The sequence below is a fragment of the Nyctibius grandis genome, chromosome 8, assembly GCF_013368605.1.
Source record: "Nyctibius grandis isolate bNycGra1 chromosome 8, bNycGra1.pri, whole genome shotgun sequence".
Lineage (NCBI taxonomy): Eukaryota > Metazoa > Chordata > Aves > Nyctibiiformes > Nyctibiidae > Nyctibius > Nyctibius grandis.
Genome location: NC_090665.1, coordinates 30,627,717 through 30,641,221, shown reverse-complemented (window position 1 = coordinate 30,641,221; position 13,505 = coordinate 30,627,717). Strand labels below are relative to the sequence as shown.

At 37.4% G+C, this 13,505-nt stretch overlaps 1 protein-coding gene across 4 annotated transcripts in view; it reads left to right on the top strand.

Moving 5' to 3' along the window:
- Positions 1-5,977, top strand: part of ABCD3 (ATP binding cassette subfamily D member 3) — a 38,458-nt gene extending 32,481 nt beyond the window's left edge. For all 4 annotated transcript variants that reach the window (XM_068406208.1, XM_068406207.1, XM_068406209.1 and 1 more), the window contains 4 exons: positions 95-214; positions 645-749; positions 2,128-2,184; positions 2,921-5,977. In XM_068406208.1, the coding sequence (XP_068262309.1) occupies positions 95-214; positions 645-749; positions 2,128-2,184; positions 2,921-2,998 (360 nt within the window). In that variant the 3' untranslated portion in view covers positions 2,999-5,977. The remainder of the gene's footprint in view (positions 1-94; positions 215-644; positions 750-2,127; positions 2,185-2,920) is intronic.
- Positions 5,978-13,505: the final 7,528 nt, after the last annotated feature.

The following is a 13,505-nucleotide window of genomic DNA, read 5'->3' as shown; positions in this document are numbered from 1 at the left end:
ATACCAGTATAATAGTATAACCCTTTATAACCTTTTTCAGTCATTTCTTTAAGTTCACTTTAAGCTTTAGTTGTCATTCCTGTTTCAATAAAAGGTGCTGAAGGAATACTTGGATAATGTCCAGCTGGGTCAAATCCTGGAACGTGAAGGAGGCTGGGACAGCGTTCAGGATTGGATGGATGTACTCAGTGGGGGAGAAAAACAGAGAATGGCCGTATGTCTCAAAAGCATAAATACTTAACAAATACAGGACATAAGTCAAAAATGTAAAATGAGTTGTAAGCGATTTTTGTTTACTAAATATTAATCTTTTACTTAGAAGAAACCCCCAAATTGTGAAATACCTGAATACTGAATAAACAACCTAAAATGTTGTTTACTGTAGTCCAAACTTAATAGGAAATGTTGACCTTTTATCACGCCTTACACTTTGATTATATAAACAGAAGTTCTAAAATAATGGTTTTTCAAAAAAAATGTAAAGATAACGTATAGCTCTCAAATATTCAGGGTTCAGTGGGTGCCAACTTAAAAGAAATTCCCTTGCCATGTAAATTTTTGGACACTACTTCTTAGTTTAACTTCTAACACTGGATTATTGGTTGTGGTTCTGTATCCACAAAGCTTTTTGGTTTGCATTCCAGATGGCAAGGTTATTCTATCATAAGCCCCAGTTTGCAATTCTGGATGAGTGCACCAGTGCTGTTAGTGTTGATGTAGAAGGCTACATTTACAGCCACTGCCGAAAGGTAAGCTCTTTGTTTCTAGAATTCTATCTCTGCATGTTAAGAGGAAACTTAAAAGAATACAAGGTGTACTCTTCCTAATGTCTAGTGCAGATTAAAAATGAAAAATTTTTTAAAAACCGTAGAAGGGCATGCAAGGACACTTTATGCACACTAGAATTCAATATTTGTTTTGTAGTCTTAGGGTAATTTAGATGTACGTGTGGCCTCTGTATATCAGAGAACCCTTACTAGCTGCGAAGTAACCTTACTTTTGAGATAAACTCTTAGAATGTCAAGTGAAGATCAAATAATCTGAATTTTTATACTACTTTGTTGGAGAGGTTTCTTTTGGCCAGGGCAACAGAAGTGAAAGGCTGGAAACTAACGTTTCCATCTATTTTGAGATATGAAAAGCCAAGCACTCTAAGAAAACGTGATGGTATTTAATAAAGTTTTCTTTTTCCTTTCCCTCTTATACTCACCATTTCAGATTCTACATAGTGCCATGTGAAATATCAATAAGATTCGATTTCACACCCCTAGCCTGGGAAAGAATGGGCTTGAAATAACATTGAGTAGCAGTATTCTCAGAATGGTAATGGAGCAAAGCTGTGCATCCACTGAAATGTGTGCTTGAAACTTGAAGTGGAAACTTAAGGAGCCTTCTGTAGCAGTAAATTGACACTAGATGAGGACTCTGCAGAAGAATAGATGTTATTTCTTGCACTAATTTTACGCCATTAATATCAATATCCTGACCATTTTCTAAGTCTGTTTTGCATATACTTGTTATTCTGTTAACTTGAATGTTCATTTGTACTTTTGTTTTAGAGTTACTGTTGCCAAGTGGCTAATGCTTCTTACTGAAAAATAGAATTCCTGGTTAAGCTGTCCTTGCAGAAAGAAAAAATGTTACCCTGTTTTATCATCAGAGCCATTTTGTCCTTTAATTGGTGCTACTGTTAGGGATGCATAATTAACTGAGTTGCAAGGAAACAAAGGAAGATTATTCACCTTTAAATTGTCACTTTAAGTTTATATTCACTAATAGCTTCTGTGGTTTTGTTTTTTTTTTGCTGTTAGAGTAGACTTCTTTTAGTTACCAGATCAGTTGTTTTACTGCCTCCTGCCTTACCTCCTTTGCCCAGTTCATTCTATGTTTTACCAGATCATTAGGAACAAAAGAATGGTGAAATCAATTTAAAAAAGATAAATCCCTCCTGCCTTTTTTTTAACTGCAAAATCTTGTATTAAGACTACATATGTATACTGTTAATAGAGTCTGGAAGTTTGTGTTTATGAATCTAATCTCTTCAGCTGGTATCATGCTGAAAAATAAATAACACCTAACCCATAAGAAAAAATTAACTGCTTTATTGTGTGTATTTTCTTCATGTAGGTTGGCATCACTCTCTTCACTGTCTCCCACAGAAAGTCACTCTGGAAACATCATGATGTATGTAGCCTTTGCTTTTGCTAAGGATATCTGTAGGTGGTAGGGGTTTTGTTGTTCGGCTTCTATTGAACTGACTACAATTCAAGGTGTTCTCATTTTACATCCTTATAGGTCATGCTCTGTTTTTTTTTTAAAATGTTTTACTTTCATAATCCAGTTGCACTATTTGAAATACTCTTAAGCTTCTAGTTATGAAGGGAAAAGTAACCCAAAAATATTTCTGTAGAAGTAGCCTCAAAAATATGAAAGGCTCACTAGGTACTTGTCTTCTTTCTTAGCCTCAAAAAAAACCCCTTGAACCAGAATCCAGTGAACAGCATGGAGTTTTTGCTTTCAAGATGCCCAATATATCTATGCATAAAAGGTTCATCTCTAATACATGGACTACTTTTCTTCCAAACTAAGATTTTACTATTGTTACTACTTTTTATGCAGACAGACTGTATGTGTTGGAAAAATACTGAATTAATTCACAGGGAGAAATGTGTACCTTAAGCATATTTTCATAAAACCGAAGATAGCAGTGTTGAGTCTAAGTGTAACTGTTAGCAGACTGATGGATGATATGAACAAAAACAGTTTTAACTTTTTTCCAGAGGCAATTGAATTTAGTGAGACATGAGGTGAAAGAAGCTTACCCTCTGGTTAGCTGAGTTTAAGATTTTGCATTTTTATGTAGGCATTTACAGACCTGGTAATTTTTGGGTGGTTGATAACATATGTTCTTGTATTTCAGTTTTACTTGCATATGGATGGCAGAGGAAACTACGAGTTCAAGAAAATAACTGAAGACACAGTAGAATTTGGATCTTAAAGTCATGAACTGAACTGCTACAGAGACTGATGATTACTGGAAGTGTGTAGAGTGGCAGACATTGTACAATAAAACTACTCAGCTTGTTTTTTAAAAAAATTAACTAGGATAACCCAAAACAAGCTGTTAAGCGTTTACTATTATGTAGGATATTGCTAATTGTGTATATGTTGGTTTAATTATTGATATGTACTAAGAATGTCCTTATTCTTGTGGTTTAAAAACCTGCCTAAATTAAATTGGGCTTAAATCAGTGTAACCTGATTCATCCTGGGATGCAAACCATTTGAAATCAGCTGATTTGACTTTTGTAGACCTTCTTTCCCTTCAGTGAAAAGCCCTGTTAAAATTAGGGTTGCCTACCTCTCTTGTTCCTGCAAAGCAGTCTTGGATTTTTGCTCTGTTCTATGCATATTTCAGAGTTATCTCACACAGTGCAGGATATTCTTCCATCTTCAGATCTGTGCCCTGTTAAATGAAAGAGCCTTTTCCTTGACCAAGCCTTGTGATGTAGCTAATACGACCTTGCTGATAAAGGATGGACTGAACCTGAAAGACAAAACTGATTCCTTCTGCTAGAAATATTAAGCTTGTTCTTTGCTGGGTTTTGGATTCTCTTTGACATCTGTCTGTCCATGCAATTCGCTGTGCTGATCAGCAATCCCATTCTCTCCCAGTTTAGCAAAAGCTTCATCCATCCCCTGCCCCAGCTGCCCTTTTTCTGTCCGAGAAATACTATGGTAATGAGAAGTTGAGAGGAGGTTGAGGGAGGAAAGGACTGACAAAAAAAAAAAAAGTGGGGAAAAAAAAAAGGTGGGGAAAGAAAAGTTATATTCTTAGTATCAAACAGTCTCGTGCATGTTTTCAGTTCTGAAGAAATGAATGGCTCCCACGAGTAGAAACAGAGAAAAGAATGTGGATCAAATCATTCTCTTGAAATCAGTACAGGTTAGAATGGACTAAAAAATGTTAATCTGTGAAACAGCAGACTGTCTGTCCTGTGTAGGTTCAGTACTGTAATACAGCAAAAAGTTGGATCTCCTCATGGTTTTAGCTGCCCTTCAGGTCTGAGTTTGAAAGTAAGTGATAATGGTACTTCCTGTTTGGTCTTTTAGGCTGTGAAGCCTAAAATGATGCTTTAATCCTTGACATTTATTCTCTTTATTTGTCATGAGGTTTCTTGATTTCTTATACAAATTATTCACTAGTGATTCTCTCTGTTGTCTAAGGATCTCTACTCCTTGCTGGTTTTCTGGTTCCATCTGCCAAATCCCCTTGAAGAAACCAAATTCTTTGACTTGTTTACTGTAACCGTTGTTTTCCATACAAATGATTACTGTCATTGCCGTGTGACTTTGAGAAACAAGGTGACTTTTGTGATCAGGGAATAGGAAGGTATGACTCAAACTAAATCGCTGTTTAGACTTTAAAACAAAAATTTAGAATACCTGTTGTACAGTGAAGGTCTAGTAGTTTTTTAGTGTTCCATATAATAGAGGAATGCACTACATGAAGGCATGCATAAAAATGCAATAAATCTGTTCTCTGTGCATCTTTTATCAAAGGTTAAATATCAAAGGTTGATTAAAAACAAAACCAACTTTTTATAAAATGGATATGTACTTGGATGCACTGCTATCTGTTAACTTTTACCCGATTTGATTAGTCATCATCATTCACATTGAAATTTCTACCTGTTAATATTTTTCCTTTTATGATAGTTCTTGCCCATACCTGTCAGTACTACTATTATTTCATAGTACTCAAATGCAAATAACTATCCTGGTATAAGAATCTAGTGACCACAGTGGATTCATAGTATGAAATAAAAATCAAAAAAGCCTCTCTGAAGCGTAGTATATTCAGGAGAATAAGGTACCAGAATAAATTTTTGTGCTTGGTCCACAAGAAGGCAAATAAATATCTCATTTTACTAACTTTTTTTCTGTTCATTCATATTCTCCCATCAGCCATAACGTAGCAGGTAGCAGCATGCTGTATGTGAGGTGGTAGTCTTTTTTTAATTGTAAACGTGAAAATATGGATGCCAGCTGCTTTTTTTTTTTTTTGGTGAAAGTTCTCAGCACAAATGCAACTTCTTCCCTTGGAAGGTATGTTTTAGTAGCCTGTTAGAAGGAAAAAAAAAAACCTCTAAAATGAGAAAGTTGCTATTAACCTTGTGACTAGAGTAGACATTGCAGTGGAGTAGTGAACTCGGGATGCTTTAATGTATTTTTAACACTGACAAGCAAAACCACGCACAGCACACTTATATAGCACCCCAGCAGCCAATCCCAAGTACTTTACAATTCAATTGGTTAATAACAGAATTTGGTGTAATCGCAGATTTATTTTAAAAACTAAAAACAACAAAAAAAAACTACATTAAAAAATCCAGCCCCATAACCAAGGAGGAGTAGGTTTGCCTTTAGGTGCCATGAAGTTCATTGAAACTGAGGATACTAGTATTCCTTAGGGCCAGGACTTAGTGTTTCCAAATATACTGAAAGGAAAGTATTCTACTGTGCTTGATTGTAAGAGAGGCTTATAAAGAAAGTATAAAAAAGAAATGATGTTTTAAAATGATATTCTTAAAAGGCCTTATATTAAAGTATTTTGAGATAGACTTGGTCTAATGAAAGAATGTCTGATGAAAATGATCTAAGTCTCAGTTCTGTTGCAGAATTGCACTGTGATACTGTATTTTAGCTGTTAGGTCTTTTTAATAGCACAAGTTGGAAGTTTGTAAATTGGAATTCTGAACTATCTTAGTACGACAAAGTACTGATGAGTATTTTCAGTCTCAAACTGTTGATGCTTTGAAGATGGTACTGGTAATAGTCAGATGGCTGCATTTCAACAGTGGTAGGAAACATTCCTGTATGTAAATACTGTAAAGTGCTTTGGAGGGGAAATGGCGCTATATAAATGTAAGACATTAAGTGCCTCTGAAATAATAATAAATCTAAAGAGAAAATATATCTAGGCTTTTTATGTTTCTTGATGATGTGATTAGGAATTTTGTAACAATCCAATGAATGCATACTCAACAAATCTCAAGTTACTTAATGAGCCGATTGACTTGTGTTCAGCTTATAAAGTCTGTAGTAGTGTCTGAAATTCACGCTGGAATTGGCCAGATGATGCCATCCAGTTGTAGGCTTAACAAAAAACATGAGCTCAGTGCTTGAAGATATGTACTTAAAGCAATGGGATTATAGGTGCATTAATCTGTTTTAGGTCTGCACTGATTCTGACCTCTCCTTACTCTCCTTTGTCCAGTGGCCGCTTCTTTTCCCTTCAAGTTTATTGATTTTTAGAAGGGTGCAGGCCTGAACAAGATTAACATAATATCAGTACTTAATATGGTAATCCTTTTGAGTGCTCCTTGATCTTTATATTTTGAGGAAAATGGGATTATCACTCTCTACCTTCATTGTATTTGTGATTTTTAATGTTTTTCCTTTGTTGTGGTAGACATACCAGCTATCAGAGTACTTGAAACTCGGTAGTCTCTAAGAGTGAAACCAAGATATGGTTGAATGAACTGACTTTAAGGGTCTTCTCTTATGATCAGTGTTTTCTAGTGCTAATTAGTACTAATTTTGCCTTCTCTTAGCTGAGATTAGTTGTGCAACAAGTGTATTGTGTAGCATTCTTAAAGTATAGAGCTCCCTTTGAAAGGAAATTCCTCAACCAAGCATGCAGTCTAAAAATCTTAAGTGTCATTCAACTTAGCTGATGAGCTGGAGAGAAAAAAAAGGAACTTCTGTGTTGTGGATGTGAGGTTCAATACTTAAATTTAATATTTAGAGTAGTGTAAAGTCTGCTACTTGTTCAAATCTGGGCTCTCAGATACCCAGTTCACTCCAAATGCTTGGTTTGTATGCCTCAGCACTTTAATTCTGCCTTATGTAGAGGAAAAACATCAGTCCTGGAAAGGTAGAACTGAAACCATGGAGCAACAAATTCAAACTCCTTTTCAAGGATTAATCCACAGTCTTCTGAGGATGTTCAGTAGCCTTGGTCCAGTATTTCTGAATATTTGCTAAAGCTCTAGACAGCTACCCCCTCTCAGCACAAATTAAGCTTTCTTGACGAAGACTATGTTTGTTTGGGAGGTGATGGTCTTTCTACAGGACTAGTGTGAGACTGGAATAAGCTGCAAGGTGAGCAGAACATCACTCTGGACCTTGTCATCTTCCATCCCAAGGGTAAAGCATGCTTCACTGCATAATGGATATATTTTTTTTACCAAAAAAAAAAAACCCAGCAGGAAATGCACACAAAAATCCAACCTACCTCTGACCCTTGTAATTCTTCTGGGAAAAGTTTTCATTGTAAGCGACATCCTAGCCAGTACTTGTGTTGCAGGGATGTCTTGCCCAAATGTGGCACAGATAGAGGGGAGTAGACACACCTGGCTGGACAGCCCAAATGTAAGATTGCTGTAGCGCCATTTGAGAGTGGCTTGTACTGTAAGAAAATTCTGGATGTATTGTCACTTCATTAGCTCTGTACTGTATACTAGAGAGGATGACGAGTGAGAAACAAAGCAGCATGGAGTGCTACCCATGACACTTGACAAGCTTTTTAATTAAATCACATCTAGTATTGACGACTTAAATGACTTATTATGCTTCTGCAGAACAGAGAATTCACTCTTCATGTTTCTTAAATCTATAAAGAAGAAATATCCTGTGGATTAGGACTGGTGAGAAAGAACTAATTTAGTGATTCGTCCATAGGATTCTGCTCTCTGCAGACTCAACAGATACCAGTGTGTCACCTAATCTTTGGTGTTCTGAAGTGGTCTAGAAATGTGAAAAAACATTAAGATGTCCTATCATCAAGATAGGAGTTAATCCATTATTAAAATTTATATATAATTGTCATATATACTATGAGATGTCAATAGAAACATCCATGATAATGATAACCTGTAATCCAATTGTGAAGTGTAGTAGGAGGAAAAAGTTACCTTGGTTTTATAGGAAAAAAAAAAAAACAAAAAACCAAAAACAAAACCTCAACTTCTATCTGTCAAGAAAATCAACAGTGTGCAAGTTCAAATTTCTGCTTATAAAGCTGCTGTTCACTTATTTCTATGTATAATGTATTTGCTTCTTTATTAGGTGTATATACCAGCTGCTTTGTGCCAGTCCCTTTCATGAGTGTGGGAAGAGGTTTCTTGGTTTTAGGAATCAGTGATGTGCAGCTGTTCTGGGAGGAGGTTGGTTGGATGGTTTTCCCTTCACGTGTTGTGGTTCCCCAGGCTCTTGCTAGTGCTCTGGATACAGTCAGATTTTTATTAATGATGCCTTAAACTCCACTGGGAAGTTTAGAATGGCTGTGCATATTACAGGTTCCTATAATATGTTTGTTTATATGTCCTGATGAAACTCATCGTATTATGTGTGTTCAAACATAAGATGAAACCAGTTTCATCTTGAAACAGAAATATAGCTAAGCTAGGTTACTATCGAAGCAATTTATCTTTTACATTAAAACCTTAGAAAAATGTTATCTTCAAAGTTGCTCAGCTGTCTTTGACCTGCTGCATCATTTTCTTTCCATGTATTCAAAAGCAGAGCCCGATGTTAAGCAGCCTGGAACTTCACAGACAGAAGCTGTCTTAAGGGAATAATTTGAAAAATATGACAGATTCAGGGTTTAAATAGAAATAATGTGCCTAAACATCTGGTGAAATTCCATGGGGATTGACTTTGGAAGCTAAAGACATTTTGCCAATAATCCTGCAAGGAATGCAACAGTGCAAGAATAATCATCCAGCTGGCATTTTAAGATAGCAGTGGTTGGACACTCCACTTCCGTGGAATATATCTTTCACAAACCAGGCTTACAATCACAATCTCTTTCACACTGGTTAGAAACCTCACTCTTAGTGGCCTTTGGCAAGTCTGAACCATAAAGATTCAATACAATTGCTTTTACTGGCAAAAGGAGCTCTTGTGCCATAGTGCCCAGCCCTGTTCCCCGCTCTGCTTGTCCACAAACCAACATCCTTATTCCCCACCCATCCCTCGTTCTGGGAAGCAAGTGACATCCTGACATAAAGCCACACCAAAACAGAACAGAACTGGAAAAATTAGGTCAATGCTGTCTGGACAAAACTAAGACTACTGAGACTGGTTACTTGGGAAATAGGGAATTCCACCTACCTGACTGAGCAAGTTTTCTGCATTAAAATAACTTTAGAGTTTGGCACAAATCACAGCTAATTTTTTAAGCTTTATTATGGAAAGTCTGGGGAATACTGCTCTGGAAAAGACACTCCACATGTGCAATTGAAGTGACATTCTTCTACGTAAACAAATTTACTCTTCGTTTCCTTTGAATGGTTTACTGCAAGCAGGTACTAAAAACCATTTGACTAATTTTTACTGCTGTGGATCATGACAAGGTAAATAGTGGGAGGATGCTCCCTAAAATAAGCTAGCCTTTATTTGCTTTATTGTAGTTAGTATTCTGTGGTGGGAATGTATTGGCACAAAAGCAACAGAGCTAAAAGCAGCTCTGTCAGAAGCTGCTGGTGTGACAGACTTAATAAACCACTGAAAGATATTGAAGTATCTGTAGAGGGGCTGATAAGCTGATGTATTTGGGAATATAATGGTTAAAAAGAAAGGCGTGTGTGCTGGAGGCTTCTTAAACCTCAGATGCAATTTCACATATTGCAACAGGACTTTTCTGGAAAGCCAGGAACCATTAGCAAATTCTTTTGGAGCTTAGTAAGGAATTAAGGGCCAAGGTCAAATCCACACATTGATATTCTTATCTTTTTTAACCCACAAAAATTTAAAGTAGATTTTTTTTTAAAAATTAGAATAGTTGTATTTATAATAGTCCGAAGTAGAGAATTTGGAAAAGGCTGCATGAGATTTGTGCTTTGATACTCACAAAAATCTCTTCATGCTTAGGGTGTTACCTCTGTAAACTTCCTGTGAAGCACTGGGGTGCATCACGCTGGTGGGATAGAAGGTACTTGAGTAGGTGGGTCTGATAGACAGTAGTAGTTCCTGTGTACACCATGTATTTTATTGTCCCTGAGGTGGTTCTATAGTGTAGTGACCTTCCTGAGAGACTCAGTATAGAAGAGCAGCCCCTCACCTGGAACCTGTTTTAACTTCCTGTGCTTGCCACTGCCTCTCCAGTGGAAGGTCGTTCCCTCAAGACTTTTTTGGGGTTGCTTTTTTGACACAAGCTCAGCAGAACTCAAAGCACGCAATGCCCAAAATAGCCCCAGTTACAAACACAGCTGCATTCCAGCTATTCCTGCCCGTGCCTTTCTCTTCCTTGCCGCTGGACAGATAGCATGTTATCACAGTTCCAAACATAGCTTGTACTTCGGCATAACTTATAGGGCTTTTGCAGCTGAATTTATACCATGTGCAGTAGTAACAAATTTTCCAGTGCTCCTATAAGACTTCAATCCCTTCTCTGAGGTTCTTGGTCCATTCCTCTATGAGTTAAAAAGGCAGCAAGAAGAATCTGTTTTCTGTTTGAAGCATACAGAGGAAAGAAAGTCCGGTAAGAAGCTTAACATTCAATGTGAAAATCTCCTAATTCTGAGCTGCTCCTGAGTTTTCTGAGATTAAAGGAGAACTTTGTCAGGAGAAGGGAGTATGGTTTTGTGCAGCCTTTAACACCATTGTGCAAACAATAGGTAAATAAGTACTTGTTGCTACCTGCCAGATTGGTAACTAGGGCCTTGTTTCCTGCAGTGCTTGAAAACTGGACAAGACAAGGTATATTATAGCCCAAGATCCCTGGAGAACCTGGCAGAGGGAAACGGACTGAATGGAAGACAGGGTGTTCAGGGGGAGAGAGCAGCTCCTGCCCTTCCTATCGGATCTCATTGAGCTGTTCAAACTGTCTGTGGCTCTTCATTATTAGGAAAGAGAAGATCTAATAAATTTCATGTGCCTTTTTCCTTCAAATTTTGGTGAAATCTGGATTCGAACTGGGTATTGGTGTGCTAGCCATTTAGGGAAATTTGGGTTGTTAACATACTGACTATGCCTTATTTTGCCACTTGGGGTCACCTTTTCTAGTCACACAAAACATAATACCAGCCACGCAGCTGCAGAATCGATACTGTAGAGATGGCTCACAGAGTGTAAGTTGTGTATGCAGTGCTACTGCTCTGATACAGCAGTGTGAGGAGCACAGAAGGAACAGGTCTGTGGTGTTCATGGTTCCACTACTATAGCGACAGCTGCAGCGGTGATGTACAATGGTATGGTCGCACCCTTGATGCTTTAAGGAAGCATCATGTTATGAATAAAATGGAAAGATAGGAAATCAGATTGAGTATCATCTCTGTGGAGATGTACGTATTTGGTGTGAATGGATGGTAAAGTATGAAGGCAGCAGAGGGAAAAGTTTCTGTGTTAATCAAGGATGCACTCTTTAAAAAAAAACAACAACAACAACAAAAAAAAAAACCAACAAAAAAAACCAGAACAACAAACCCCGTACCTTTTTCCCTGGAATAATGAGTACTTTTTATTGAAGTAGGTTTTAAAAATCTCACTTGTCAGTCTAATTCTTTAATTACACTAGCTTTTTAATTGAGTTAAGTGATTACTGAAGAACTAATTAAAAAATAATCATGTGATCTCATTGGGAAAATATTTCCCTATTCAGAGAAAGGAGGTTTTTAATTAAACCTCTTTTGATGAAATAGTTTTGTGAATATAACAATGCCTGAGTACTTTGCTATTTAAATATTTCAAGAAATAATAAGGTAGAAAATTTGAAAATAAAAATAGAAAATGCATCAGTGAGGATAACTGGGATCTGGAACTGTGAATATTCTTTGAGTTCAGATAAATAACTTCATTGTTAGTTAAACAAGACACTAAAAATGTTAATATTTAAAGGTAATTAGGTGCACTGAGCAAGGCACTCAGAGCAGTGCTAGCAAATGTTCTGGAAGTTATTGATGCAATTACAGTGACCAAGGGAAGCTGTAGAGAGTAAAAACATGCTGCCATGCTATTAATATATTCTTGATTGTAGATTAAGGATATATATTTATTCAGGTGCTACATTTTAATTTAAATGAGATCCTAACAAGCTCTTTGCAGAAATGAGGCAGTGGGTTCATCTCAGGGGAAGAACAGATAATGGGAATGAGGAGATGAGGGAGAGGAATGGAAACATCAACAAAGGAGCAGGGGAAGTAAGGAGCAGAAACGTTGTGAGATTCTTGCAGGAGCAAATCACTGAAGTGTATCACGAATAGGGCACAAATTTTGACAAGATGAGAAACAGGCACAATCCGTGCAATTGGACATACGAGATAGGAGCTGGCTGTAAAAACCCTGGAGGCAGTCAACATGGCTGTGTCTATTCCCAGGTACTGGCAGGTTTTACTAGAAGAAATTACCCCTGAGTCACATCTTGGTATGAACTTGCCTAATTCAGCTACAGTTAAGAGGCTGAGGAATTACAGGGAAAGATGTTCCTTCTGGGTCCTTTTGGGGGATACTGAAATGGGCTACACGGGCTGAACAAGAGCCTGCGCCAGAAGCAGAAGGATCTCACTAGTGGGAAGATTTCTCATCATAAGGTGGAAGGAAGAGGAGAGTTGCAGCACATCTGTCCTGGTTACTATGCCCTGAGCTTTTGTAAGTGGCCTGCTGCAGAGCACTGGAGGACATATACCAGCAAATAAGGGAAGGGCAGCTTTCCGTGACAGTTTCTCTTTGTTAAGGGAATGGGCGTACTGTGTGAGAGAGCATATGCCATGGTGAATAACACCACACCTAATGGTTGTGGTAAGATTTTCAGCTGGCCAGTTCCTGCTTCTGTGCGGGCTAGCAGGTTGTTCTTTTTTGTTTTTCCTGTCTTCCTCAAACATGAATACCAGGTCTTCTCTCTCCCTCAGCATTAAACATAGACTATAGAAAGTAGGGTTATTTGTATGTGGATAAATACTGCGTAATTAGAAGATTACTCAATTGACTCTCGGGTCTGGTACTGTCAAAAGCCCACTTGTTCCTGTGTATTACAAGGTTCTGAAACTGTGTAGCAATCATTACTAACCTGCAAAATAATCAGCATTACAAAACTGAACCAAGAAGGTAATCTATCACAGCTGTTTATTCTCTCTTATTTAATGCAGAAACTCTTTGTCCTCAGTTGCCACATAACTAGTGATCCAAGTTAATCTTATAATCACATTCTTATCATTACATGCCTCTCAGCAGTAGCCTTCTCACAGTGGAAAGCTGAGTCTGCTAGAAATAGATTAGCTAAGCTGTTTGCTGCCATATCTATCATATATACATTTATGAAGTTTGGCAGTAATTTTATTGTCTGTACTGCTGTTAGGGGTGGCAGAAAAGTAGCAGAACAACATCAGCCTTTATTCACTCACGTGAAGAAGAATGTGGTTTTAAAGCAGTACTATAAAATGAAAGGGGCTTATTACAGTGTGCAATGTTACATATTTATTTGTATAAGAGGAGAACATGAG